Source organism: Megalobrama amblycephala, linkage group LG2, assembly GCF_018812025.1.
Source record: "Megalobrama amblycephala isolate DHTTF-2021 linkage group LG2, ASM1881202v1, whole genome shotgun sequence".
Classification (NCBI taxonomy): Eukaryota; Metazoa; Chordata; class Actinopteri; order Cypriniformes; family Xenocyprididae; genus Megalobrama; species Megalobrama amblycephala.
The window spans coordinates 58500265-58526911 of NC_063045.1; the positions used below are offsets into that span (position 1 = coordinate 58500265).

General features: G+C 38.6%; 2 protein-coding genes across 2 annotated transcripts in view; both read left to right on the plus strand.

Moving 5' to 3' along the window:
• Positions 1–20656, plus strand: part of apc (APC regulator of WNT signaling pathway) — a 45533-nt gene extending 24877 nt beyond the window's left edge. Inside the window, 15 exon segments of the mRNA XM_048181241.1 lie at positions 195–384; positions 2131–2239; positions 2322–2435; positions 2556–2639; positions 7587–7676; positions 8914–9012; positions 9117–9431; positions 9433–9496; positions 11256–11351; positions 11494–11633; positions 11723–11800; positions 12770–12886; positions 12985–13199; positions 13292–13469; positions 13471–20656. Of these exon segments, the coding sequence (XP_048037198.1) occupies positions 195–384; positions 2131–2239; positions 2322–2435; positions 2556–2639; positions 7587–7676; positions 8914–9012; positions 9117–9431; positions 9433–9496; positions 11256–11351; positions 11494–11633; positions 11723–11800; positions 12770–12886; positions 12985–13199; positions 13292–13469; positions 13471–19662 (8081 nt within the window). The 3' untranslated portion in view covers positions 19663–20656.
• Positions 20657–21848: 1192 nt separating this feature from the next.
• On the plus strand, positions 21849–23848 carry LOC125262706 (C3a anaphylatoxin chemotactic receptor-like; the record flags this gene model as incomplete). Its single annotated transcript, XM_048181521.1, is given in 2 exon segments — positions 21849–22301; positions 22304–23848. Coding segments are annotated over 2 exon segments (897 nt in total), but the record flags the coding sequence as incomplete, so codon positions are not given.
• Between the last annotated feature and the right edge of the window lie 2799 nt (positions 23849–26647).

Sequence of the window (26647 nt, forward strand, 5' to 3'; positions counted from 1 at the left end):
ACATGTTTATAGTGTTTGTAAATGTTTCGTTTTATTTTTTTGTCCAGCCAACATATTTTATTATGCAGCCAACATATGTGACCTCTGGAGGATGCAGCCTTCGAAATGAAACACATCTACTGTGTTAGGTGTGACTTTTTCTGGCAAAATACGGTACATGTGGCATCATCATCATCTCCCATTCTGTCCTGCAGAAATGAGTCTTGACCCTAGCAGTTTCCCTGGCGTGAAGTTGAGGTCCAAGGCCTCTCTGCAGGGCTCCGGTTCGGCCCACTCCACCGACAGCAGCCCCAGTCCCAGTCCCATGAGCTCCTTCCCCAGGAGAGGGGTGACTGGTGGGGGTCGAGACAGTGCCGGTTATCTGGAGGAGCTGGAAAAGGAACGGTGAGCACTCACATTAGATGGACTGCTCAAACGGCCAGTTAGATTCTTATTTAAGAATGTTAACTAAAGGTTTCTTCTAAAGATCTTCTAGGGTTTTGCTACCGGATGAGATTCACGTGGTAAAATGTGGTAATGATGGTACATTCCAGATAGCCAGCTATGATTTCAACACTCTAAAAAATAAAATATTGGTTCAACAAAAAAAAAATATGTTAACGTTTTCCACTAGAATTTTTAACTTAAGCCAATTGGGAGAATTACATTAATTCAAAGCAATATTTGAATTGATCCATATTTTGAGTTGATCCAACATAATGTTTTAAGTAAGGTGAAGACGTTTTTTGGCCACAATAAAACACATTTCTAAGTAACATGAACTTAAAAATTGTCAACATGAATGCAACTATTTAAGTTTATCAAACATAATGTTTTAAGTAAGGTGAAGACGCTTTTTGGACACAATAAAACGCATTTCTAAGTAACAAGAACTTACCAAGCACCGCTTGTCACCATGATGGTAACTCTCCAAAAACCCACATTAACAGAAACTCTTCTAAATTAGCATAACAAAACACTAATTACTGCTAAATCTCCCTTACCATCAATCTTGTGCAAAAAACATTATATAACACCTAATTTTAGCATTTACTCTCCCTTTCAAGTGCCATGGGCAAAGCATGATGGGAAATCTAAATCCCAGCCCAGTTTCACTTAACTTAAGTTCGTCTAAATTAAAAGAAGTGTTCATACAACTCAAAACAATGAAACACGTTTACACGTCATCAGATTGTATTTTACATTAACACAACTTAAAATTAAATACATTTTTGATTAACTGAAAATGTTAAACTATGACAAGTCATGATAGTATATCGAATCAATAGGTATAATTTGTGTGTCATCCAAGCTCAATAAAATAACAATTACAAGTAAAAAGTCTAACAGCATTTCAGAACTTGATTTTTTTATTTCACAACAATATATATATATTTAAGTAATGACTAAAGGTCCCCTGAATTAGTTTTTAGAGTGAAGCAAAAAAGTGTTTGAATGTCAGAAGTTTATTTTGGTGTTCATTGCAAAATATTCTGATAAATACAAACATTCAAACATTGGGAGTCTGTACATTTTTCTTTTTTTTTAATTAATACACTTATTCAGCTAGGATGCATTAAATTGATCAAGTAAAGACATTTATAATGTTACAAAAGATTTCTATTTCAAATAAATGCTGTTCTTTTTCATTTTCTATTTGTCAAATAATCCTGAAAAAGAAAAATATGAAGCAGCACAAACTGTTTTCAACATTGATGATGATAAGAACTAATATTCTTGACTTTAATCAGCATATTAGAATTATTTCTGAAGGATCATGTGACACTGAAGACTGGAGTAATGATGCTGAAAATTCAGCTTTGATCACAGGAATAAATTACATTTCAAAATATATTCAAATAGAAAAAAGTCATTTTAAATTATAATCATTTTTCACAATATTACGGTTTTTACTACATGCTTGATCAAATAAAAGCAGCTTCTTTCAAAAACATTTAAAATTAAACATTTAGATATATAAATTAATTGCTTTTGAAATGCCAGTCAGTTTCTCTATAGAGGAAATAAGTTGCATTTTGACTTCTGGAACCTTACTGTCATTACATTTTGATCTATAACAACTTGAATTTAGTGAGTCTACAAGTTAAAGCAAATTTAATTGTTTTCATGAATAACTTTTCTTTCTGTTAGGTCTTTGTTGATGGCAGAACTTGAGAAGGAAGAAAAGGAAAAAGACTGGTATTATGCCCAGTTACAAAACCTCACCAAAAGGATTGACAGTCTGCCACTGACTGAGAATGTAAGTAAAACGTATATGCAGTGTGGTGTTTAGTGCACATCATTACTGACCTTATATGATCTTCACACTTCTGCTGTTGTAGTTTTCTCTCCAGACCGATATGACTCGCAGGCAACTGGAATACGAGGCCCGGCAGATCAGAGCCGCCATGGAGGAGCAACTGGGCACGTGTCAGGACATGGAGAAGCGGGCACAGGTGGGCTGAAATGCCGAAACTGAAAGATTTACAAATTGTTCATGAAACTAAAAACAGCCTTCTAAATTCAGAGTGTGAAACCACCAGTTTAGTAATGAAGTTTCTATCATTTGTCTTCAGGGCCGCATCGCTCGGATACAACAGATAGAAAAAGATATGCTGAGGATTCGGACACGTTTACAGGCCCAGTCGGCCGACACAGAGGTAATATACATAATACAGTCGTGTTTAGAGGAAAGAATTGAAGAATTGACTTAGGATTAGTAGTAATTAGTACAATTCAAGTGTTATGATCTCTATTTATGTCCACATGAACAAGTGAAAGTTGTTTTGTGAAGTTTTGTTTAACCTTGTAAAACCTGACATATGAAATATTAAATGGAACAGTTTACTGAACCTTTACACAAAATTAAAAATAAATAAATAAGTGATTTTTTATTTTTTATTTTATTTATTTATTTTTTTTATTTATTATTATTATTTTTTTTTTTTTTGCTTTTCTGGCTCATATAGTTTTATATAGTGAGAATATTGAGCTCATACTCATCAGGGGGGAAAAAAATGCCTCAATTTTATTCAGAGGCCTAAACTGAGCAAAATTAAGCAGTTTAGTGCAGATGGTGATACTCATGTAAATCAATGAGATCTTTATAACAGTATAACAGAGTATTTAAATAAAATGCATATTACTATTATTTGACACTCTATATCTCCCAATAATATGTCTTAGTAATAATATTTAAATGCTTAGTTTTATGATCAAAGCTCTGTAGTTTCAAAACAATGCAGTGCAATACAGTGAAGATTGAGAGATGAAAAAATAAACCGTTCCTCAAAAGCCTGATGGATCAAATTTGATACTCTCATTTTAACATGATTTTTCTAAAAAAAAAAAAAAAAAAATGATGTATGAATAATCAAGTAAACCTAAGTTGCTTCAGTCCAATAAGTGTTCATCTTGAAATATTACTAACAATATAAACGTTATTCTTACATTTACTTTATAAAAATGGATTTCACAGGTAAAATCACACATGAACCACAAGCTGAAGGAAGATGTTTGTACAAATATTCGAAAAGGCTTTTACTTGCTAAAAAAAAGGGGGGACACTATCAATCAGATGACAGAAGGCATGTAATAGATTGTGTACAACAGGTTTTTCAACAAAGTTGATCATTTAGAGGCCTTTGAAATGTGTGTATTAAATGATCCAGTAGGTTTTATAGGGTTAATCATATTTTGTTAGAATGGAAATTTGTGGTCAGATTGTGCAAGCATTTGTTCCTCTTGACACGTTTAATTCTTTTTCTGTAGAAAGGCTGTACTTTCCATCAGTGTTTTCTGTGCATGTTTCCAATCTGTAATGTTCTGCTTTTAGAGCCTGTTCGGGAGTGAACGGAAGTAGTGCGCAGAAAATGCTTGTGTGCATTAACACTGAAGCCATGAAAGTTTAATTGAATTTGCATGCTCTACTAATGTATCGTGCTCTGTGTGGCTGAGCGTTAAAAACAGTAGTGTCACCTAGTTTTAGGATGCACAGCTATGTTCACATTTAGGCTGTGCAATTACATTTACTTTTATCCAAAGCGTCTTACATTGCATTCAAGATATACATTTGTGACCCGTGCTGGTGAAACGTGTCGGAAATCGGAATGCGCACGGGCTAATTTCGAGCTACAGGACAAAACAAGTGAAAAACGTAGATTTTTATTGAAATTGAGTTTTTCACAAAAATGAGTTCATTAAGCCCTCATCTATGCTCCAAATAGCAATTAAAGATCTAAAAGTATCTTTATTTGTACTTTTTCTGAGAGGAGTCCCTTTCCTTTGTCCATGAAAAATGCTGTTTTTCTCTGCTCGCTTCTGGACGACTGGCTCGTCTTCCCTCAACACAAGTTTGGTAACACTGTAAAGCGCAGCATTCCAACTTTGTGAATATTCATTGCGAATTTCTTGATGGCATGAGTCTGAACCAATGAAATGTGATTTTCAAACTCATACTGATGTAAACAAAATGCTCTTACTCACACCAGCTGCACACAAAGCGTGCCTCAGACAGCGCGCCATCCCAATGAAATACAGTATTTCAAAAAATCTGTCTTGGCGAGTATTCACGCAAACATTATCTGTTATGTCTTAAGTGAACGTTTGGTTAACTGTTGTGGAAAAACATCTGGGGCCCTATTTTAACGATCTAAACGCAAAGTGTAAAGCGCATGGCGCAGGTGCACTCAGGGCGTGTCCAAATCATAGACTGCAAAAAAATATGGACGTAGTGTCCATGACGTCACCCATAGAGTTCTGAACAGCAGTTTTGACGCAAAAATGAGGCCGCGGCCATCTTAGCTGCACGTGACCGCACGTCACTCGTGGATAACTGAAAATGGGCAAAGAGGCAGGACATAGTTGGAGCCCATGCGACTTGTTGCTGAAACCACGCCCGCCTAGCATATCTATCTTAGATACTATCTAAAATATTAATAAAGATAACAATATCATTAGAAAGTACTAAAGGTTTACTGTCAATCTACGGTGATTTTTAAGATAACGTAGATGCTCTAACATCAGTAGGTTAATTAATTTGTGTGGGGTGTGCAAATAACACAAAAAAAAATCAACTGGGACTTCATTCCTTTAATGAAATAGAGATTGCGAGATGAATCCAATCCGTTGCACTTGGGTAAAATGTCCATTTCAAAACATAAAACATCTTTTATAATGTAAAACTCTATACGTACATATATAGGTACCAGATATCTGTATAACTCTCAAATGTTCTCTCAAACTAATGAGCACGTGTCCAAAGTATAATTTTTCAAAATAGTGCAGCAGTTTTAGTTATATCCAATCAGTGCTGTCGGAGTTGTATATCCTCCTGGTATTGTCATTGTAGTAAATCTCAGGAATAAAACCTTTAGCCAATGCCACAACGATCCAACAACGTGTGTTCCACATGCGAGCACATGTAACGTTACACAGACTGACATCTGTCTCGAGTATGCAGCAAGCCATATATTGTATAAAATAATCCAGAAAAAAGGCACAAAAACGGCTGAGATGCCAAATTCAGCGGCTGGAATTAGCTGAGGTAACATGATGGCTCACAGACAGCAGTGCCAATCCACCTGTCACTCAAGTGACCACGCCCTTAATTATGCAGAACTTTAAGGCTTAATATAATTTAAACGGATGAGTTCACCCCCCTCAGAGTTTCTTCAATTCAGACTTCAATTAATTAGCCAATTTCGTTCATCATTATAAGTAGTAATAGGCTGAATTGAAAATAAATAGGTAGCCTAATTCTAATACACGCAATGACTATTCATCATTACATTTTTATATTTATGTAGCCTACACAATAATATTCTTTTACACTGTAATCCTTTTGTTTTTAATATTTGGCATGTTTGTGTGATGCGCATCCCTGTGTGTAATAAGCAAAGTCAACGCGCACTGTGGACGCGCCCAGAGGCGCAGTTTCTACCAACGCGCTCTATACGCGGGTATACTCCGCACATCCTGGCCGCGTGCAGGCCAAATTTTGAGACCGCGCGGACGGTCCGCGTGCAACAGCGCATGCGCAAGCAGTATAGAAGAGTCCACTAGGTGGCAATACGCACAGTATTGAGCACAGTCTTCAGCCGTCAAAGAAGAGTGTGAAAAGACCAGTTTAACAACATGCTTGAAAAAAAGAGAAAAACACAGCGAACTTGACCAGCGTTTGTGCGAAGAGATTAGAAAGTAACCACATTTGTACAATTCATGTTTGAAAGTGTACAAAGACGTGTTTAGCGCGGCAAATTCATGGAGGGGGATAAGTAAAATATGGGAAAGGATGCACTTCTTTTCTTCTCCGATCATGCCCAGTGAATGTCACGTTGATGACACAACTCAGTGCTGCTCTCCAATGTCTGGTAGAGCATAGAAAAAACTGTACTGCACATGTGACGAACGCGGTCATCCGCGCGCATTCGTGGTGTAGTATACTTTGAAAGACGCGCGGATGTGACGCGTCTGGGCGCGGAAAGTGAAGTATACCCGGGGCTTAACAAATTTTTTTTTTTTCTATTTTCTAGTCTATTTTCAGCTCCTTAAAATAGCAATGCGCCGGCAATGCGCCTGAACACACCTCTTTTTTAGACCAGCACGCCCATGGGCGCACTAACTGGCGCAAATGCATTTACTAATTTAAGGACGTGGTGCTGAACGGGAAAACGCGAACGGCGCCGGACGCAAACTAGCAAACACACTTGCGCTGTACCTTGCGTCGCATTGCGCCGGGTGTATTATAGGGCCCCTGATGTTTAACATTATATTAGATCCGTTTGGTACAGTAGGTCTTAATATATAGTCTGTCTGTTTCATTAATGTTAATCAAACAATTGTGGAATCATGGAAAAAAGTGCATTTCCTAAAGATTTGGGTTTTAACTTGGTTTGTGCCAAATGTGGTGGTGTTACCAGGTATTTTAAGGTATGGTTGCAAGATGATTTTGTTTTGGAAGCCTCAGAAAACTAGCCTTTTCTCAAAATTGACTTTGCTGACTCCATGGACTTCAAACAGATGTAGCTCAGCCATTTTTTGTCAGATTCCAATAAATCATACAAGGTTTTTAATAGAGAATGTGAGAACGGGTCAGCACGGGTCACATTTCATGCTTTGCCTAGGAATCGAACCCATTACCTTGCCATTCTTTGCTATAAGATATCTATGTTTTTTACATAGTAAAATAGTGCACAAGTCGAAGTTTTTGTATGCATGTTCACTAACATGCTCCGAGTTTGCACATGTGATTTTCCCTTCAATTGGATAAATCCTATTGGACACTTCTGCTTTTCCTCCCCCTCTGTTGTCGCAATCCCATCGGCTGAATGAGAAAGCAATGTAGGTCAGAAAGAGCCTGATGCTCTTGCAGCTGCTGTCCTGTAGCTCAAGACTACTGCTCTATACTCTGATTTATCCCTACTTCACAGAGCTGATTACACAGGTTATCTGTCTCCTGTAGGCAGCGAGCCTCTCTTTCCACCTGCCTTGACTGATGTCTTTTTCTCTACTTGGGTTTCGTCTCTGTTGCACAGAGTGACTTGCTCTGTAGGTGTCATTTACTCAATTTAACATGCCGTTTCTCACATTCCTCTTTGAATCATCAGGTCAAGCATGACCCTGTGACCCAGACCGAAGGGGCTCATGCTGCAGGAGATGTTGGCGGTGGTGGTGGTGGTAGTGCAGTATGCTCACAGGTAAGTGCTGTATCTATTTGCAATAGTCTCTCAGTAAATTAGGCTCATTTTGTTGATGGTCTCATGAACAGAAGTGTTCTCCGGTGGCCCTTTTCTCTGCCAATGGGTGCCAAGGATTTCAGGACCATTTTAAAAAGCCCTTTCAGTCTATGCCAAGAGCTTCAGTGTGCTTTGAATAATAATGATTTGAATGCAGATGCTAATGGTTTTATTGTTCATCATAGAGACCTAGTTAGACTTTGAAATTCTAAGCAGAAACAGGAGGGTTTTTTGTACTTCATACTGTTTCACTTGCATTAAGCTTGCATGGTATTTTTCAGACAGATGGTGGGAGCGGTATGTCACTGGATTAGGTGCAGGGATCGAGTTTAATACTAGAGCCATACATTGTTTACTGAGCACAGAGACTTGCCTGCATTTTGTATTTTTATGCAGTTTGAGTTTAAGATTTGTTTTTAAATGATTTTATCTGTATGTATGTATTTATGATTAAAATGTTTTCTTCATTATAATACTAATTTAGTAATACAATAAAACACAATGCTTTTCCTTAACTTAACATGCAATATTCTGAACAAAAGAAATTATTTAAAAAAATGTATCAATTAAATATATTATATTAATTTAAATTTGAACATAAATTCATAAATGTAAATATACATTTATAAATGAAATAAATATACTTTAAAATATAATTATAAAAAAATCATTAAATATATATATATATATATATATATATATATATATATTTCAATTTATACATTTTATTTAATTTAAGTATATATTTACATTTTATAAATGTAAAATTCTAAATGTAAACTTATATATTTAAATTATATTTATATTTAAATATAAATTTAATTTTAAATATTTACATATTTATGCATAGTCTCTGCATTATCTCCATAAGAGCTTTATGATTGGCCCAAAGCCGACTTCTTACGTCAACGTGTTCGGATTTTTTACATGCTCAATACCAGTAATCTTTTTTCAACGTTCACACACAGCATCAATTTACCGTATTTTTGAAAAGGTTCTGTTCACACATGATCTCTTAATGGTAATTAACCAGTCAAGACTATATGTGTGAAAGGGACTAATGCCGTGTTTTGATTGTTTTATATATTTTGTAATATCTACAGTGGAAAAATAAATGTCAACTTTTTAAAAGGTGTTTGCAGAAGACCTGCATATTTGTTTATTAAGAATGTTGCCTTATATTTATTTTGCCTGACAGGGCTCAAGTTCTCGTGTCGATCATGACACCGCCAGTGAGATGAGCAGTGCAGGAAGTTACTCCGTTCCACGCCGACTGACGAGCCATCTGGGCACTAAGGTTAACTTGTGCTAGATTTTCAATGTTTAATTCTCAATGCTACATTTTTTTAAAACATAATGACAGCTTGCCTCAGAGGTTGAATTAAGTCTGTATATGCTCAGGTGGAAATGGTGTACTCTCTGCTGTCCATGCTGGGGACCCATGATAAAGATGACATGTCTCGCACCCTCCTGGCCATGTCGAGCTCTCAGGACAGCTGCATTGCCATGCGCCAATCCGGGTGCCTGCCGCTGCTCATCCAGCTTCTCCATGGCAACGACAAGGACTCTGTGTTGCTTGGAAATTCCCGCGGCAGCAAAGAGGCCCGGGCGAGGGCCAGTGCCGCCCTGCATAACATTATCCATTCACAGCCCGATGACAAGCGCGGCCGGCGGGAGATCCGGGTGCTCCACCTGCTGGAGCAGATCCGAGCTTACTTGCGAGACCTGCTGGGAGTGGCAGGAAAGCCATGAGCGTGGTGTGGACCAGGACAAGAACCCAAGTAAGACCTAATATATCTTGCACTGATATATGCAAGGCGTCAGGAATAGCACTGAAGGATGGTATCCTCGTGGTATCATTTTTAGTTTCAGTAACTGTGTGGATTAATAGAAGTGTATTCTCATCCTTGTGTTGTTTTCAAAATCTGCCAACAGAGTTTTCAAATGAATAATAAACAATTTCTAACTTTTATTTCAGTTTATTAATTTTATTTAATTTCAGTTAGTTGCTAAAGTAATATTAAGTGTGAGTTTTTCATTTTGTAATATTGTAATTATTTTGTAATATTGTAATATTTGTAATATTTATATTTAATATTTTATCTCCATTAACGAAAACCAATATTTAGTAGTTTCAGCTTTAGTCTTAAAAAGGGGACCTATTATGCAAAATTCACTTTTATAAGGTGTTTGAACACAGATCTCCACAGTTGGAGATATACAATGTCTGTGCCAAAAATTGGATGTACCAACTAACATAAGAGTCTCCATAGACTCTCAGCATCTGAGCCATTTAGGATACCGTGGTTAAATTCCATTCATGAATTTCAAGGAAATGTGCCGAAACAAGTTGGTAAAGTGTTATATATTTGCACAAATCATTTTACATCGAACAGCTTCTCAAACGAGGGTCAGTTCAACACTGGATTTGCACAAAAGATTAATAAGATGGCACATGCTAGTCGATGAGTTGAATCAACTCCACAGCAACTACATAAATTTATCCACTAACCATTCAGAAATATCCAGTTTCATTCTAAAAGTTGTAACTTCTTCCTGAGTGTCGACTCCGGTTTGAACAATGTAAGGCTGAACACCGTTACTGACAATTTCTGACATTTTGACTGCGCAAGATTCTCCAGTTTTGTTGTCGAGTATTCGAAGCACAAGCTGTTAAAGCTCCGCCCTCATCTGGAAAGAAGGGCCGGGAGCAGTAGCTCATTTGCATTTAAAGGGACACAAAAATTGTGTGTTTTTGCTCACGCCCAAATAGGGGCAAATTTGGCAAGCTATAATAAATGATCTGTGGGGTATTTTGAGCTGAAACTTCACAGACACATTCTGGGGACACCAGAGATTTATTTTACATCTTGTTTAAAGGGGCATAATAGGTTCTCTTTAATTTGTTAACAGTAACAACTAGGGCTGCACGATTAATCGCATGCTATTCTCACGCGCATTTCGTCAGTAAAGCCGGTTCCCTGATTACCGCTAAATCGCCATCACCTGTTTTTAAACGGAGCGCCTTTTAATAGACGGAGCCGTAGTTCACGGACAAGCCACGCAATATCGCGTTCATTATCGCAGGCGATTCATCTGCGATATGAACGCGATATTGCGTGGCTTTTCAGTGACCTACGGCTCTGTCTATTAAATGCCGCTTCATTTGAAAGCAGGTGATGGCGATTTAGCGGTAATCAGGGAACCGGCTTTACTGACGAAATGCGCGTGAGAATAGCATGCGATTAATCGTGCAGCCCTAGTAACAACCCTGTTATGTATATATTTAAATAAATTGCATTGCATTGAATCTGATGCATCTACATTAGCCATTAGTCAACCACTGTAATATGTGCCTATATGTTATATTGCAGTAGTAAATGTCATGCTTTTTGATTTATTTATAATTTATAAATGTGATTCATATGAAATGCTCTGATGGGAAGGAGTTTAATGGATGACTCTTCTAAGTGGGTTAACACATAATTAATACATGTGGAGCTGTACAACATCATCAATGTACTTTTGCTTTCATTGCAGTGCCTTCACCAGTCGAGCATCAGATTTGCCCAGCGGTTTGTGTTCTCATGAAACTTTCCTTTGATGAAGAGCACAGGCACGCGATGAATGAGCTTGGTAGGTTTTTCTAAACATATTCATTTATCCAAAACACTGTGACATAAATGAATCTTGTGCTCCAGTTTTTTCCAGGTTAGACGTTGAAAAACCTAAAATCTAAATCTTATTGACTAACTATTCCAATAAATCGTTTATGCAGGTGGACTTCAGGCGATTGGGGAGCTTCTACAGGTAGACTGTGAGATTTACGGTCTTACCAATGATCACTACAGTGTTACACTAAGGCGATATGCTGGCATGGCTCTAACTAATCTAACCTTTGGAGATGTTGCTAACAAGGTGCGATATTTCTCTCATCATTATCTGTGTAGAATTCCATGTATTGTTTATGGTTGTATTTATTTGTTACTTTCTTGTTTTGTCTACAGGCTACACTTTGCTCAATGAAAGGTTGTATGAGGGCCATGGTAGCTCAGCTAAAGTCAGAGAGCGAGGACCTACAACAGGTATATAACTCTTTGGAAATACATGTCATATTTTGTATGCGTTGCATGTTTAAATTATTCCAAAAAAGACAAAAAAAAAGTATCATAGTCATTTTATGATGCATGGCATTAATGACAATTTATTGTACTAAGAGACTTTGTACTGCTTCGGGTAATTAAAGGTGCTCCGATCATTCGGGTGCCGGTCGTTATCGGCCTGTAATTGTTTTAAATATCAGTGATCAGTGGTCTCTATAGAGGCTGATGAGATGATGCAAAACTTGTGAGACAGTTTTTTTTTTTTTTTTTTATGTGCAGCTAAAATAGCTTCACAACATTCAACGGTCTGGCAGTTCTACCAGGTGTCTGAAAAGGACAATAAATTTGCAAAGTCATTGCAGAGACATTGCTGTAGAAACTAGGACTGTGCGATTTTAGTGCATTTCTTTCCCTCACAGCGGTGTGCTTCAAATGGACCCATTATAGGGTCCGCTATATAAAGTAAAGTTATTATTATTATTATTACAGTGATCGGCCCCAAAAATCCTGATCAGAGCACCCTTATGGGTAATTGACGGTTAATTGACATCTGTGTGGTATCATTATTTTTAGTTTCATTAATTATGTGGATTAATTGAATTTTTTTATTTTATTTTAAGTGAACATAATGATAAAATGATGATATACAAATGCATTTGTATACATCTTGCTGTAATCAAATTGTATTATCAGTGTTATTTTAGTATAATTCATATACTATTACAGTATTTATTAGTATTTTGAATTAGCTTTTATTTTTATATTATCAGTTTCATTCATTTTAGTTTGAGCTTTAGTCATTTTTATTACTTTTTTGTGAAATATTTATATGCAGCTTTATTTTTATTTCAATTTTAGTTTGTCATTTTAGTACTTCAGCTTAAATCTATTTTATTTCAATTTCCAAGGCAGTATTTCTAATTTGTACTAAGAGACTATGTACTGCTTTAGGTAATTGCCAGTGTTTTGAGAAACCTCTCATGGCGAGCTGATGTAAACAGTAAGAAGATTTTGCGAGAAGTCGGCAGTGTTAGGGCCCTGATGGAGTGTGCCTTAGAGGTTCAGAAGGTGAGGTATCTCTGAAGCTCTTTGATTAAATTCTGTAATTAGAATGGCAAACGAGCCATTAAATCATTAATAAATCGTGTTTCTTTTTATCCCTACAGGAATCCACATTAAAAAGTGTCCTCAGTGCCCTTTGGAACTTATCAGCACATTGCACTGAAAACAAAGCTGATATTTGTAATGTTCCTGGAGCTTTGGCATTTTTAGTGAGCACTCTAACATACAGAAGCCAAACCAACACCCTTGCCATCATAGAAAGTGGTGGTGGCATCCTGAGAAATGTGTCGAGCCTCATCGCCACAAATGAGGAGCACAGGTAGAGTATGCTATATAAAAGCTGCATATGCTCACAGATGTTTAATTTGTTCATATGGGAGCAAACCATTTTCTGTTTTTTGTTTATTTCAGGCAAATATTAAGGGAAAACAGCTGTCTTCAGACTCTTCTTCAGCACCTTAAATCACACAGCCTGACAATAGTGAGCAATGCCTGTGGAACACTGTGGAACCTCTCAGCCCGGAATGCAAAAGATCAGGAGGCATTATGGGATATGGGTGCAGTTAGCATGCTGAAGAACCTCATTCACTTCCAAGCACAAGATGATAGCTATGGGAAGTGCAGCTGCTTTGAGAAACCTTATGGCAAATCGGCCTGCCAAGTATAAGGATGCCAACATAATGTCTCCCGGATCCAGTTTGCCGTCCCTGCACGTAAGAAAACAGAAAGCACTAATTGAAGAACTAGATGCACAGCAATTATCTGAAACCTTTGATAACATTGACAACTTGAGCCCGAAAGCCTCCCATAGGGTCAAACCAAGACATAAGAATAATGTTTATGGCGATTATGATGGTGTCTGTCGATCGGATGGCTATAACCCCAATGGAGTTGGTGTTCGCTCACCTTATATGAACACCCCTGTGCTCTCAAGCCCATCTTCTCGAGACAACAGAGGAAATGCAGAAAGTGTTCGAGCCGAAAGGGACAGAAGTCTAGATCGAGAGCGAAGGGGATTCCATCCAGATCCCGAGGCTGCCAAGAGAATGGTGCAGATTCCCACGACTGCAGCTCAAATTGCAGTGAGTATGGAGGAAGTGCAGAGCATGCACTTAAGTATGGATGATAGAACCTCAGGATCCACACAAGACTCTCATATAGTGCAAGACGACATGATCCGGCGTCAAACCGCTGTTCATGGTCACCAAAACATGTACAACTACAGCAAAACTGACCCATCAGGCAGACGGTGTCCACTGCCCAAACTGGAGTCCACAGCTTCTAATGACAGTCTGAATAGTGTCAACAGCACTGATGGCTATGGAAAGAGAGGTCAAATGAAGCCCTCAGTGGATTCCTATTCAGAAGATGATGAAGGAAAATGCTGTGTCTACAGAAAATATCCTGCGGACCTTGCCCATAAGATACACAATGCAAATCACATGGAAGATGACAATGGAGATCTTGACACACCTATTAACTACAGTTTGAAGTATTCTGATGAACAGCTAAACTCTGGTCGACAAAGCCCAAGCCAGAATGAAAGGTGGGCAAGGCCTAAGCTCCTTGATGATGAAATGAAACGTCCAGATCAGAAACCATCAAGATCACAAAGCCCAGGATACCCCATGTACACTGATAGCAACAGTGAAGGAGAAGATAAGCTAAAAAAGTACCAGCCCAGGTTCGTTCAACAGGACCTGCCTGGATTTAGATCAAGGGGCTCAACTGAACAAATTAACAGTGGGTCAAGCCATGGACTTAACAAAAAAATCTCACAAACCATCTGCACTGTTGACGATTATGCTGATGACAAACCCACAAACTACAGCGAGCGCTATTCAGAGGAAGAGCAGCTTGATGAGCAAACTCCCAACTACAGCATGAAATACAATGAGGATCATCATGTAGAACAGCCTATTGATTACAGTTTGAAGTACTCTGAAGCTTCTTCCAAGAAGGCCATGTTTAGTCATTCAAAGCCATCTTCTACCCAAAGTTCTGTCAAAGACCATTTAAGCCAAGATAGTTCCTCCTCTGTGGCATCTTTAAAGAATCAGGGTAGGCAAAAGCAACTCCACCCTTTCTCTGCTCAAAGCAGATCAGGACCAACAAGAGCAGTTCAGAAGAGCCAAACATGCAAGGCTCCCACAATAAATCAAGAAACAATACAGACGTATTGTGTGGAGGACACACCCATTTGTTTCTCACGTGGTAGCTCTTTATCGTCATTGTCTTCAGAAGAAGATGAAATGGAGAGCTGCAAGCGAAATGTCAACTCGGCCAACAACTACCCAACTCTACCTATATCAGAAAAAGAATCCACTAGTAACACTGCACCTGACCAACGCGCAACTGAGAGCCAATCATCAGTCCATTATAATCGCATCAAGCCTCCACGAAATCACTTGGGACATGGAGATGGTTCCAGGCATCACAAAACAGTGGAATTTTCATCAGGTGCTAAATCGCCATCCAAAAGTGGTGCCCAGACACCCAAAAGTCCCCCTGAACATTATGTGCAAGAGACTCCACTCATGTTCAGCAGATGCACGTCTGTCAGCTCCCTCGACAGTTTTGAGAGTCATTCCATTGCAAGTTCTGTACAGAGTGAGCCATGCAGTGGGATGGTCAGTGGGATCATCAGTCCGAGTGATCTGCCTGATAGCCCTGGACAAACAATGCCTCCAAGTCGCAGCAAGACACCACCACCTCCACCACCACGATCCACATCAGTAAAACAAAAAGTTACTGTGCCACCCCACTCAGAAAAACGTGATTTGGTTCCAAGACATGCAGTTGTAAGTGCTGCTGTACAGAAAGTGCAGGTTTTACCAGATAACGATACTCTTTTACATTTTGCAACAGAAAGCACTCCAGATGGTTTCTCTTGTGCTTCGAGTCTTAGTGCGTTAAGTTTAGATGAACCCTTTATTCAGAAAGATGTTGAGCTTAAGATAATGCCCCCAGTTCATGAGGATGACCATAGTAATGAGGCAGAGCTTGAGAAAGAAGACATCCAAGAGCCTAAAGTTCAAGAGAAAGCACCATCAACATCTGAAACTGGAAAAGACATCTTAGATGACTCAGATGATGATGATGATATAGAGATTCTAGAGGCTTGTATTAACTCAGCAATGCCAACAAAATCATCAAGAAAACCGAAAAAACAATCACCCTCAAGCACCTCAAGAATACCCCCACCTGTGGCTCGCAAACCAAGTCAGCTCCCTGTATATAAATTGTTGCCACCACAAAACAGAGGACAACAGCAGAAACATGTAACCCTAACACATGGTGAGGACATGCCCCGGGTATACTGTGTTGAGGGAACACCCATTAACTTTTCCACAGCAACATCTCTCAGTGACCTCACAATTGATTCACCCCCTAATGAATTGGCTGGTATTGAAAGTTCAGCTCCCCATGCGGAAGCATCTGGTCAAAGACGAGACACTCTGCCAGAAGGGAAAAGTGCAGAAGCTAAAGATACAGGTTTATCACCTCCCATGCGGTCTGCTTTGGCTGAGAATGAAGGGGATGATATTCTTGCAGAGTGTATCAATTCAGCAATGCCCAAAGGCAAAATTCACAAGCCATTTAGAGTGCAGAAGATGCCTGATCAGGTTCAGCATCCATCCACTGCCACTGGCAATCTAGTTCAGCAGGACCTGGAAAAGAAAAAGCCAACTTCTCCTGTAAAACCTATGCCACAAAGCAGTGAGTACAGAGCAAGGATGCTCAAACGGCCAGAGGCTCCTAATAATTTGTCAGAAGCAGCATCATATCCAGATAAAAACAAAGAAACCAAAAAGCAAGAGGCCAAAGTAGTCCCAAGAGAGTTTGCCGATAAGCCTGCTAATGCTGAGGAGAGAACACGTCCTGGGTTTGCCTTTGATTCTCCGCATCATTACACACCAATTGAGGGCACACCTTATTGCTTCTCTCGCAATGATTCACTGAGTTCACTTGATTTTGAGGATGACGATCTTGACTTGTCTAAGGAAAAAGCTGAGCTACGAAAAGATAAAGAGCAAAGAAAATTCCCCCCTTTGAAGTGCAGTGCAGAACAGCCAGTAAACACCAACAGGGTATCAGCATTTCAGACAGCTTCAACAAAACCCATTCAAAAACCAGTAAGTTTTCCACAAGCACCCAAAGAAAATACAGTTGCAGTGTGCGACGAGAAGCAAAAGTTTTCCATTGAAGACACACCTGTATGTTTCTCAAGAAACTCATCACTTAGCTCACTAAGTGACATTGACCAAGAAAACAACAACAAAGATTGCTCGCTCAAAGATGATGCAACTCAGATGGAAGTACCAAGGCCGCAAGCCTCTGGTTATGCGCCAAAGGCCTTTCACGTGGAGGACACCCCTGTGTGCTTCTCTAGAAATAGTTCCCTTAGCTCTCTTAGTATCGATTCTGAAGATGACCTTCTCCAAGAATGCATCAGCTCTGCTATGCCAAAGAAAAAGAAACAGCCACCAAGAAGTAAGGCTGAGGATCAAGGGGTTACGGAAGAAAAGAGCATATTGGCAGATGGTATTTTAGCAGAGGAACCAGATCTTATATTAGATCTCACAGACACGCATAGCCCTATTTCAGAGCAAGCCTTATCACCAGACTCTGAATCATTTGATTGGAAAGCCATTCAAGAGGGTGCCAATTCTATAGTTAGCAGTTTACATCAGGCTGCAGCGAGTCTCTCTAGACAAGGTTCTTCTGATTCAGACTCTATTCTCTCTCTCAAATCGGGCATCTCCATTGGATCACCTTTCCATCTACCTTTAAATCAAGATGACAATAAGCCTGCTACAAATAAAGGGCCAAGGATACTAAAACCTGGTGAGAAAAGCACTTTAGAGGCCAAAAAGAAAGAGGAAGAATCTGCTAAGGGTCTGAAAGGAGGAAAGAAAGTGTATAAAAGTCTAATCACAGGAAAGCCCCGACCCAGTCTAGAAAGCATGTCGTCTCAGCACAGACAAGCACAAGCTCCAGTGATCTCCAGAGGGAGGACAATGATTCATGTTCCTGGTGTGAGGAGCAGCTCTCCTAGCACCAGTCCAGTACCCAAAAAACCCCCTCCACGTGGCCAAATGTCAAAACCACCATCCCAAGCACCTGGTCCTGGAAACTCTCCAAGAACCATGAAAGTCTCAGCAAATTCTGAGCCTAGCCCTGCCAGGGACCCACCATCCTCTCAAGGAGGGTCAAGTAAAGCTTCCTCTCGATCTGGGTCTAGAGACTCTACACCTTCCAGACCAGTTCAGCAGTCTCTAACAAGGCCCATGCAGTCTCCTGGCCGTGCCTCAGTTTCACCTGGTAGGAACGGTTTGAGCCCATCTAACAAATTATCTCAACTGCCTCGCACTGCTTCCCCCAGTGCTGCTTCAACAAAATCTTCGGGATCTGGACGCATGGCTTACACTTCTCCAGGGAGGCAACTGGGCCTGCAAACGCCAACGAAGCAGAGTGGTTTGCCGAGAAGTACCAGTGGAATTCCTAGAAGTGAATCTGCCTCAAAAAGTTTAAACCAGTGTGGAAGCACAAGCACTTCAAAGAAGGCAGAGTTGTCCAGAATGTCGTCCACAAAGTCAAGTGGGAGTGAGTCTGATCGGTCCGAGAAGCCTGGACTTGTTCGGCAGTCAACATTTATCAAAGAAGCCCCTAGTCCAACACTAAAAAGGAAATTAGAGGAGTCTGCATCTTTTGAGTCCTTGTCTCCTTCATCTCCAAGCCAGTCACAGACTCCAGTATCTAGTCCATCCTTACCAGATATGTCACTTACTCTACCTTACCAGGGAAGTGGTTGGAGAAAATCCCCTCATGGACAGAACTCTGCAGAGAATGGTGATAGCAAGTCACTCCGTAGGCATGACATTTCCCGATCTCATTCAGAAAGTCCTTCCAGGCTCCCAATCAACAGGACGGGGACATGGAAAAGGGAGCACAGCAAACATTCATCTTCTCTCCCAAGAGTAGGCACTTGGAAAAGAACCGGCAGCAGCTCTTCTATTCTCTCTGCTTCATCTGAGTCGAGTGAAAAGGGGAGAAGTGAGGATGAGCGGCAACCTGCTAATCCACCTCAAAAATCGGGTAAAGAGGGGGGCCTGGAACGCAAAGGAACATGGAGGAAAATGAAAGAGAGTGAAACCTCATATGCACCTTCTATGACATTAGACTTACCAGATTCAACTGGTGATGCTGCTCATTCAATGGGTGCTGCTATGTCCAAGACAGAAGATGTCTGGGTGAGAATTGAAGACTGTCCCATAAACAATCCAAGGTCTAGTAAATCACCCACAGCTAACACACCTCCTGTTATTGACAGTCAATCAAGTAAAGGGCTTCCTTGTGACAGGGACTCAAGTGAATCACATTCAAAACAGCCACTAGCAAGTGAGAATGCAGCTGTGGCCCACCTGGGTTCAGAAACAAATCTGAATTTACTCAGGAGTAGCGAGTCTCTTGATAAAAAAGTCACCGACATCAAGCCTGCACCAAGTAATCCAAACATTGGCACAGAGGTCCATGAATTCCCAGTTGCTGAACGCACACCATTTAGCTCGACTAACTCTAGCAAACACAGCTCCCCTAGTGGTGCCGTGGCTGCTAGGGTAAGTCCTTTTAATTACACACCAAGCCCCAGAAAGAGTAGTGCTGACAGCACAACTCCTAGGCCTTCTCAGATCCCAACACCAATTACAAGCAATGCAAAAAAAAGAGACACTAAAGGAGACACGACTGAAAGCGGGTCTTACATTGTCACCTCTGTGTAAGTTTGGACTTACTCATAGATCTTTATTATGACAGCCAGAAAACACTTATTGCAGACTCTGGCCTTGTTTATGATTTGCTTTGTGTTTTTGTGACAAAAGACAAAAGGACACTTTCTTAGAACTTGTTGTTGCACCCTGCATTAGGCAACTTATTCTTGCTGGCTGATTGCTTTTTAAGCTAAAGTTGGTTTCAAATCCATAGAAACAGGACAGGACAGCAGTAGAGAGACATGTTTGACAATTTGTACTGTACAGATTTGATTATGTATATATTTAATTTAACCACACATCAGGATCCTGTATTTAGCTTGAATTGACATGAATTACGGCTAATGGTGGAATATTTAGAATGCTGTTAGACTTCTGGTGGAATTCAATACTAATGCATTTGAAAACAAACAAGCTGTAAACCTGTATTAATTCAAATGTTAAACTCATTCTTACTGTTGCATATTGTACGTTACATAATGGATTTTCTCCTTGCATGAACCGATTCAGTGGTATAGTATTTCCTATAAAGATAAACATTTCTGTGGACATATGACCTGTACTGATAGCTGTAGTGTAACATTTTACACTTTTGTGTGTGCGCTTTTGACAGCAAGAAATAACCCTCAAAACTGTTGAATGATGATGTTGACGGTTGACATAGATTATATGAAAAAACAGTTCCATTGCTCTGCTGTTTGTGTATAGTTGTTGCCAGATGAGGCGGGTGTCTTTTCAATGAAACTATAGAGTTGGAAAGACTGAAGTAATGTTTGAAAATTAAATTATTCCTGTAGGTTTTGGTGTTGGTACCTTTTTAAAAGCTCATTTGCTTTCTCTTTTATTTAGTAATTAAGCACATAATTAGGTTCAACTGTTTTGCCAAAACCATGGTGTAAATAATCACATTTTATTTTATTTTTTTTTATTTTAATTTTTCTCATGCAATAAAGTGGGCAAATCAATGTTTACAAAATATTTCCAATAAAAAATATTAAATCTACACGATAAACTGTATCATTTTTGTGACTATATGGCTTGATTGTTTGTTATCCACGGAGACAAAGTGTCTTTGTACCCAGTTTAAAGTGGGGGGGGGGGGGGGGACTTTATCTAAATTTAGTCACAAAATTTTAAATTCATGGATCATTTAATGTAAACCAACTCATGCAATTTGGTAAGGTAAACACGTATCTAAAATTCTTCCTGCTTCACATGTAGTCAGCTCTTAGGAATGCATTACTCACGAACAGTCATGCTGATTATAATCAGCCATCATTTTGCAAATGAATTCCACATTATGATCCTATTGCCTTATATAGTATGAGTTTAATTATATTGTCTTGTTGAACTAGTTTGTTCATTTGGGGATGTCTGGTGGTTACAGCCATTTCGACAGCAAATAATGGCTGGTCATAATATTACTTTTAGCAGTATAACAAGTTATTGATATCCACAGCTGTAACTTCTCTGTGCTTCTCTGTGGTTTTGTTACCACTCTTTAAAAGAGGAAACCAAGAATGTGAAAGATAGTATTATCATCAAAGATTTTCTCAGAACTCCTTTAGTTTGTGCCACAAGAACAACATTCTAGATAGAATAATGAAAATGAAAATGTCTGTTGAAAAAATTTATTCATGCAATCACCCCAAGAGTTCTTCTGTAGTTTTTTCATCAAATCATTAGGACTTCCTTCCATTTCCTGTGGTTCCGCCTTAAAGTGGTGAGAGGGGTGAAGAATCGCTAGCAAGTGCAGAGCAGCTGGTGAGGTGAGTACGGTTTTGTATTCAGTAATATCTGATCTGTAAAACTCTAATCTAAATGAGCAAATAAGCTTACATATAAGTATGTGATTTGTATTAAATATATTGAGTACTATATTTAATAAAATATAAACATTATTGTTTAATAATACTGAATATTGTTGCCTCAAAGTCAAATGTCTTATTTTCCTCATTTATAAGTCACTTTGGATAAAAGCATCTGCTAAAAAAAAAAAAAATGTTTGACTGATAATGCGTGATATTTACAGGATAAACAGAGCACCTTTGGACAACATCAACTCAAGCAAAATGAATGAGTCTTATTACAATTACGACATGAACTCAAGTGGATATGATTGTCTGGAATGTTTTCCTGAAAGTGAGACAAACACAGTGTCTCCAGAGGTGATGGAAGTTCTATGAGGGTGATTTCTCTTGGTCGTCTTCAGCCTGACGTTTCTCCTTGGAGTTCCTGGAAACATCTTTGTTGTGTACATTGCTGGAATGAAGATGAAGAGGACCGTTAATACAATATGGTTTCTCAATCTAGCGACAGCTGACCTCCTGTGCTGCCTTTCCGTACCGTTCAGTATGGCTGAGATCCTTCTTGACCGTCACTGGCCGTATGGATCCGTCATGTGCAAGATTCTCCCCTCTGTTATAGTTATTAACATGTTTGCCAGTGTTTTCACCTTGAACTTGATTAGTCTAGATAGGTTCACCCAGGTGATCACACCGGTTTGGGCTCAAAATCATCGCAACTTGTTTCTTGCACGGCTGTCCTGTGTAGTGGCCTGGGTTCTGGCTTTGGTGCTCAGCTTGCCCTTTATGATATTAAGACATACTTTCATTGATGAGGATTTCAACACCACACATTGCACGTTACATTGCTGATGAAGAAGACTGCGTCAACATCTGGATTGTTGAGTATCATCAGATTTGTGTTTGGCTTTTTGATACCTCTCATATGCATCACATCATGCTATGGAATCATCGCACGCAAGTTAGGCAGCAGTCATTTTCACTCTGGCAGAGCGTTTCGCATCATGTTGGCTGTTATTGTGGCATTTTTTCTGTGCTGGTTGCCGTATCACATGGTGGACTTAATAATATGGTACGGAGATGAATCAAGGTTTTTTTCGGCAGTGGATCCATTGGCCATCTCTTTGGCGTATATCAACAGCTGCCTGAACCCCATTCTGTATGTTTTCATGGGGCAGGATTTTAAGAACAAAGTTAAACTTTCTCTAAGACGTGTTTTTGAAAGGGCTTTCTCTGAAGAAGGAACACAAATGTCACGATCCACCCAGTCACAGCAAATGCACTCAGTGTAGTGAAGATATGAACTCAGAGTTTTATCTGTTTAGGTCATTTCTCTATACCAAATCTGTGCAATTTCAAACAAGACTCTTTTCACTTGCTTTGTTATTTTGCATCTAATGCAATGACATACAGACATTTTTGAGTGCGACTAAACATGTCCAAATACTTTTTGGTGTCTTTTTTTGATTTTTGTATTTTCAGAATCATTTTCTTGACAAAAATACTCTTGTAAAGTATCTTGACAAAAATATTTTGCCTTTGTTATTTCTCTTAAAAAAAATTAAACAATATGCAAATGAGCACAAATAACTTTTTCTAGCTCTTTTCAGAAGAAGTGTCCACTCTGTTTTTTTTTTCTTTTGTCAGGAAATTATGAAACTCTTATTCAGTGCATCTAAAACATCTGCAATGAAACAGATATGATAGAGAAGGAATATTGTTTTGTTACAGTGAGATTTTGCCATTCTTAGCAATGCTCAGTTTTTGTTGCATTGTTTTATCTTTATTTATATGAATTAACAGGGTTTTTGTTGAGCAGGTTCACGATTGCATGCTGAAAGTTCAAAAGTAGCTTGCGATCTGCAATACTGAAGTTATTATTAGACTGATGCAGGGTTTTAAGGAAGTTGATGGCATGTCTGCTGATCAGATGTTAACTTCATGTTAACTGATACAGCTGCACACTTGTCATGATTAAAAATGTACATGAATATTCTGTGATATGCTATACATTGATGTAACATCAGTCAAGATACTTTTTAATCACATTGTCTTCAATCATTTTAGTTTTGCTAATGTTTAGCCACATATCACATAATTGCATTATAATCTCTAAAATATATTAAGTATACAGTCTGTTTTAAGATCAGTTACTGTTTTATGATCATTAAACATTCAAATTGATTTTTAATTTGGACAAAAACATTATACAGTGTTATATTTGGGCTGAATACTTTTGACTGTTAATGGTGTCATTCTTTGGCCAAATATTAATAAGACTAAACTGTAGGCTATCATTGTCTGTCAAATGTTTTCATGTCTAGTTTCATGTAGGCTATCAATCGACACTCTCTTTCTTCCCACATAGCCTAATAAAACCATTTAAACCCAAATCAATATTTAATGTCATTTGTAAATAGCTTTGTATTAGGGTCCTGATCATCCCATTGGAATTTACTTTGTGAAGATGACTGATTGACTGTACCTTGTCCTGATTTGTGCAAATAATACTTTTACTTCAATGCCTGATAGTTTCCTCTACAATGCAGGGCAGCACAAATTGGTTTCACTTCAAATAACATAAGGTTCATTTTGAGAGTAAATGATAAATAGAATGGAGATTAAATATGTAACACAATTACTTTCTTTATACATTACTTTTTTTCTCTAATTCACCATCTTAAATCCATTTGGATTATTACCTGCTGCGCTAGCAGTTTTACGTTGTCGACGTACAGTTGTTTTTTTCTTCTTTTCTTCCAATTTAACTGTAGTTAACCCCCAGCTCTTATGTTACTTAATTTAATGTTATTATTACGGAGTCATTTATATATTTTTTCGTCAAGCATAACATTGGTAACAATTGCCTCACCATAAATAATCGCGCCATTCCCTGCTCTTATTTTGGCCGCGCGCTGTTGTCACGGCAGGGAAGGGCGCGAATTTCCGAGTGAGGCACTTATGCTAAAACTCTTGATAGACTTTTGACAGCCCTTACGAAAATTAACCATGGTTTTCTCATAGTAAAACCATGATTTTTTTTTGGCGTATTGACCACTATGGTTTCTGTAGCAAAAACACGGTTATTCGTGGTTACCATGAAATAACTACAAGAACCATGGCTATTTTTCGTAAGGGACAGTGTTGAAATTACTAGTAAATGCTCAAAAGTGGGGGGAAACGGGTCATACGTTGATTAACTAACTTTATTATGAGACTGGACATCCGCTACTATCACTGTAAATAAATAAAACTCCTCATGAATCATGCGATTTTTGTATTCAGACCGTGAATTTCACCAAATGGGCGAATCTACCGGGGTGGCACGGGGTGGCAACTGCCACCCTAAGAAAAAGCTTTGCCACCCCATCTGCCACCCCCCAAATTATCAGAGAATAAAATAAATGTTAGCAGTGTTTCAAGTACTACTGCTTTTCAGCAGCGGCGCTTCAATGTGATGACATAAAAAAGACAGCGTATTGCAAAATAATGTCAAGAAAACACATCTTTCAATACGCTGCATGACGGTTGCACGCGCACGCAGCGCGCTCAATGTAGTCAGCTTCATTAACAAATGACTCTTATGAACCGGTTCTTTGGGAGTCAAAACACAGCGCAGACAAGTTCACTTACGAATTGTTTTCCATTCGTTCGTGAATCGGAAAATTACTGTTTCTCGGCTAACTCAGAAGTCCTCGAATTTTCGTAATTTTTTGCGAGCTGATTCACCGACCGCCCGCTCCAGTTTCATCAAGGATAAAGGTCTTTTTGCCATCCGACGAAACGGTAACATGAAATCAGCAAGAAGACCTCGATCACAGAAACTAGTTAGGTAAGAATCTAAATGTATTTTAGCTTTTCTCGATTGCTAACACATTATAAGTGATTCAGTTGCCCCAGTTTCCCAAACCATTCGTTCAGTTCTCAAAACAAAGACACATTTCTCAAAACGTTTAACAATGACTACATTAGGTAGCAAAACTGATCAAACATCAGTCAAAATCTGAGAGGGAGCTGATTGAATAATTTACACGGGTTTTAAACTTACACAGTACCAGTACTTTAGATCAGGGAAATTTCACTATGTAGCCTACAGTAAACTGTAGCACGTTGTACACCCTCAAACTTGTGATTGTCAACTTTTCTCTGTAGCCATTTGTTATACTGTAATTTGCAGAACTGAGAAATGACTGTCTTGTGTCAGAAGACCAATACATTGCTATAGTACCTTATATACTGTAATAAAATTTGGCCAAATGTGCAGAGGATGCTGAATTTAGTTTTACTGTAATTGACAGTATACTGTATTGTGGTGCATACCAAGTTCATACATATCTACTGCCAGATCACTTTACAATAGTAAAATGAAAAAAAAAGAAAGAAAAATCATTGCATATGCTGTAAATGTATCTTTGTATAGTGTAGTAGACAGTGAGCTGCAAAATAATTCCTGAATCCCAGTAAGTGGTATTTTTGTTACAGTGTTACATGAATTGATCTCACTAGTGTTCACTGGGCAGTGCAGTAGTCTGTGTATTTGTTAAGTTTTGTGTGTCATCTGAGGCCAAAGTTTGATTTTGTCAGACAAGAATAAGTTTTTGACTAAAACATTTTATTTTGACCTGGAAATTTGAGGTTTGTACAAGTTGGTGCATAGTTTTGAGATTGTGTTTATAGTTGTGAGAAAATGTTGAATTGTTTCAAGATTAAAAGTAGATTAAAAGTTTAAAAGACAAATTTATGCTGGCTTGTCATAAAGCCAACTTAAAGTCTTGTTTAAAAAACATAAATAGTTTGGTCAGTTAGGCCAGAATATAGATGTTCTGGGTGATTGCTAAAGTGTTGCTAGGTAGTTGCTAGGAGATTCTGGGTGGTTGCTAGGCTCTTGCTGCAATTGCTGGGGTGTTGCTAGAGTATGTAGTTGATAGGGTGTTCTGGGTGAACACACACAGACATTCCCACCTCTGTTAATAACAGAAACTCAAAAATTGCTTGCAAAAAACAAGTTTTTGTTGTTGTTTAACTTGCACTAAAACGTGATTTATGCCGTCGAAGTAACCTGTGTAATATTAATAAAACTGCGCATCTCCTTTAGTGATACAAGCTCAGACTCACTTTAAATCTGTTTATGTTTTTCATATAGTGCCTTTACTTGGTGCCTTGATGGATATTGAAATCTTGTTATTTATTTT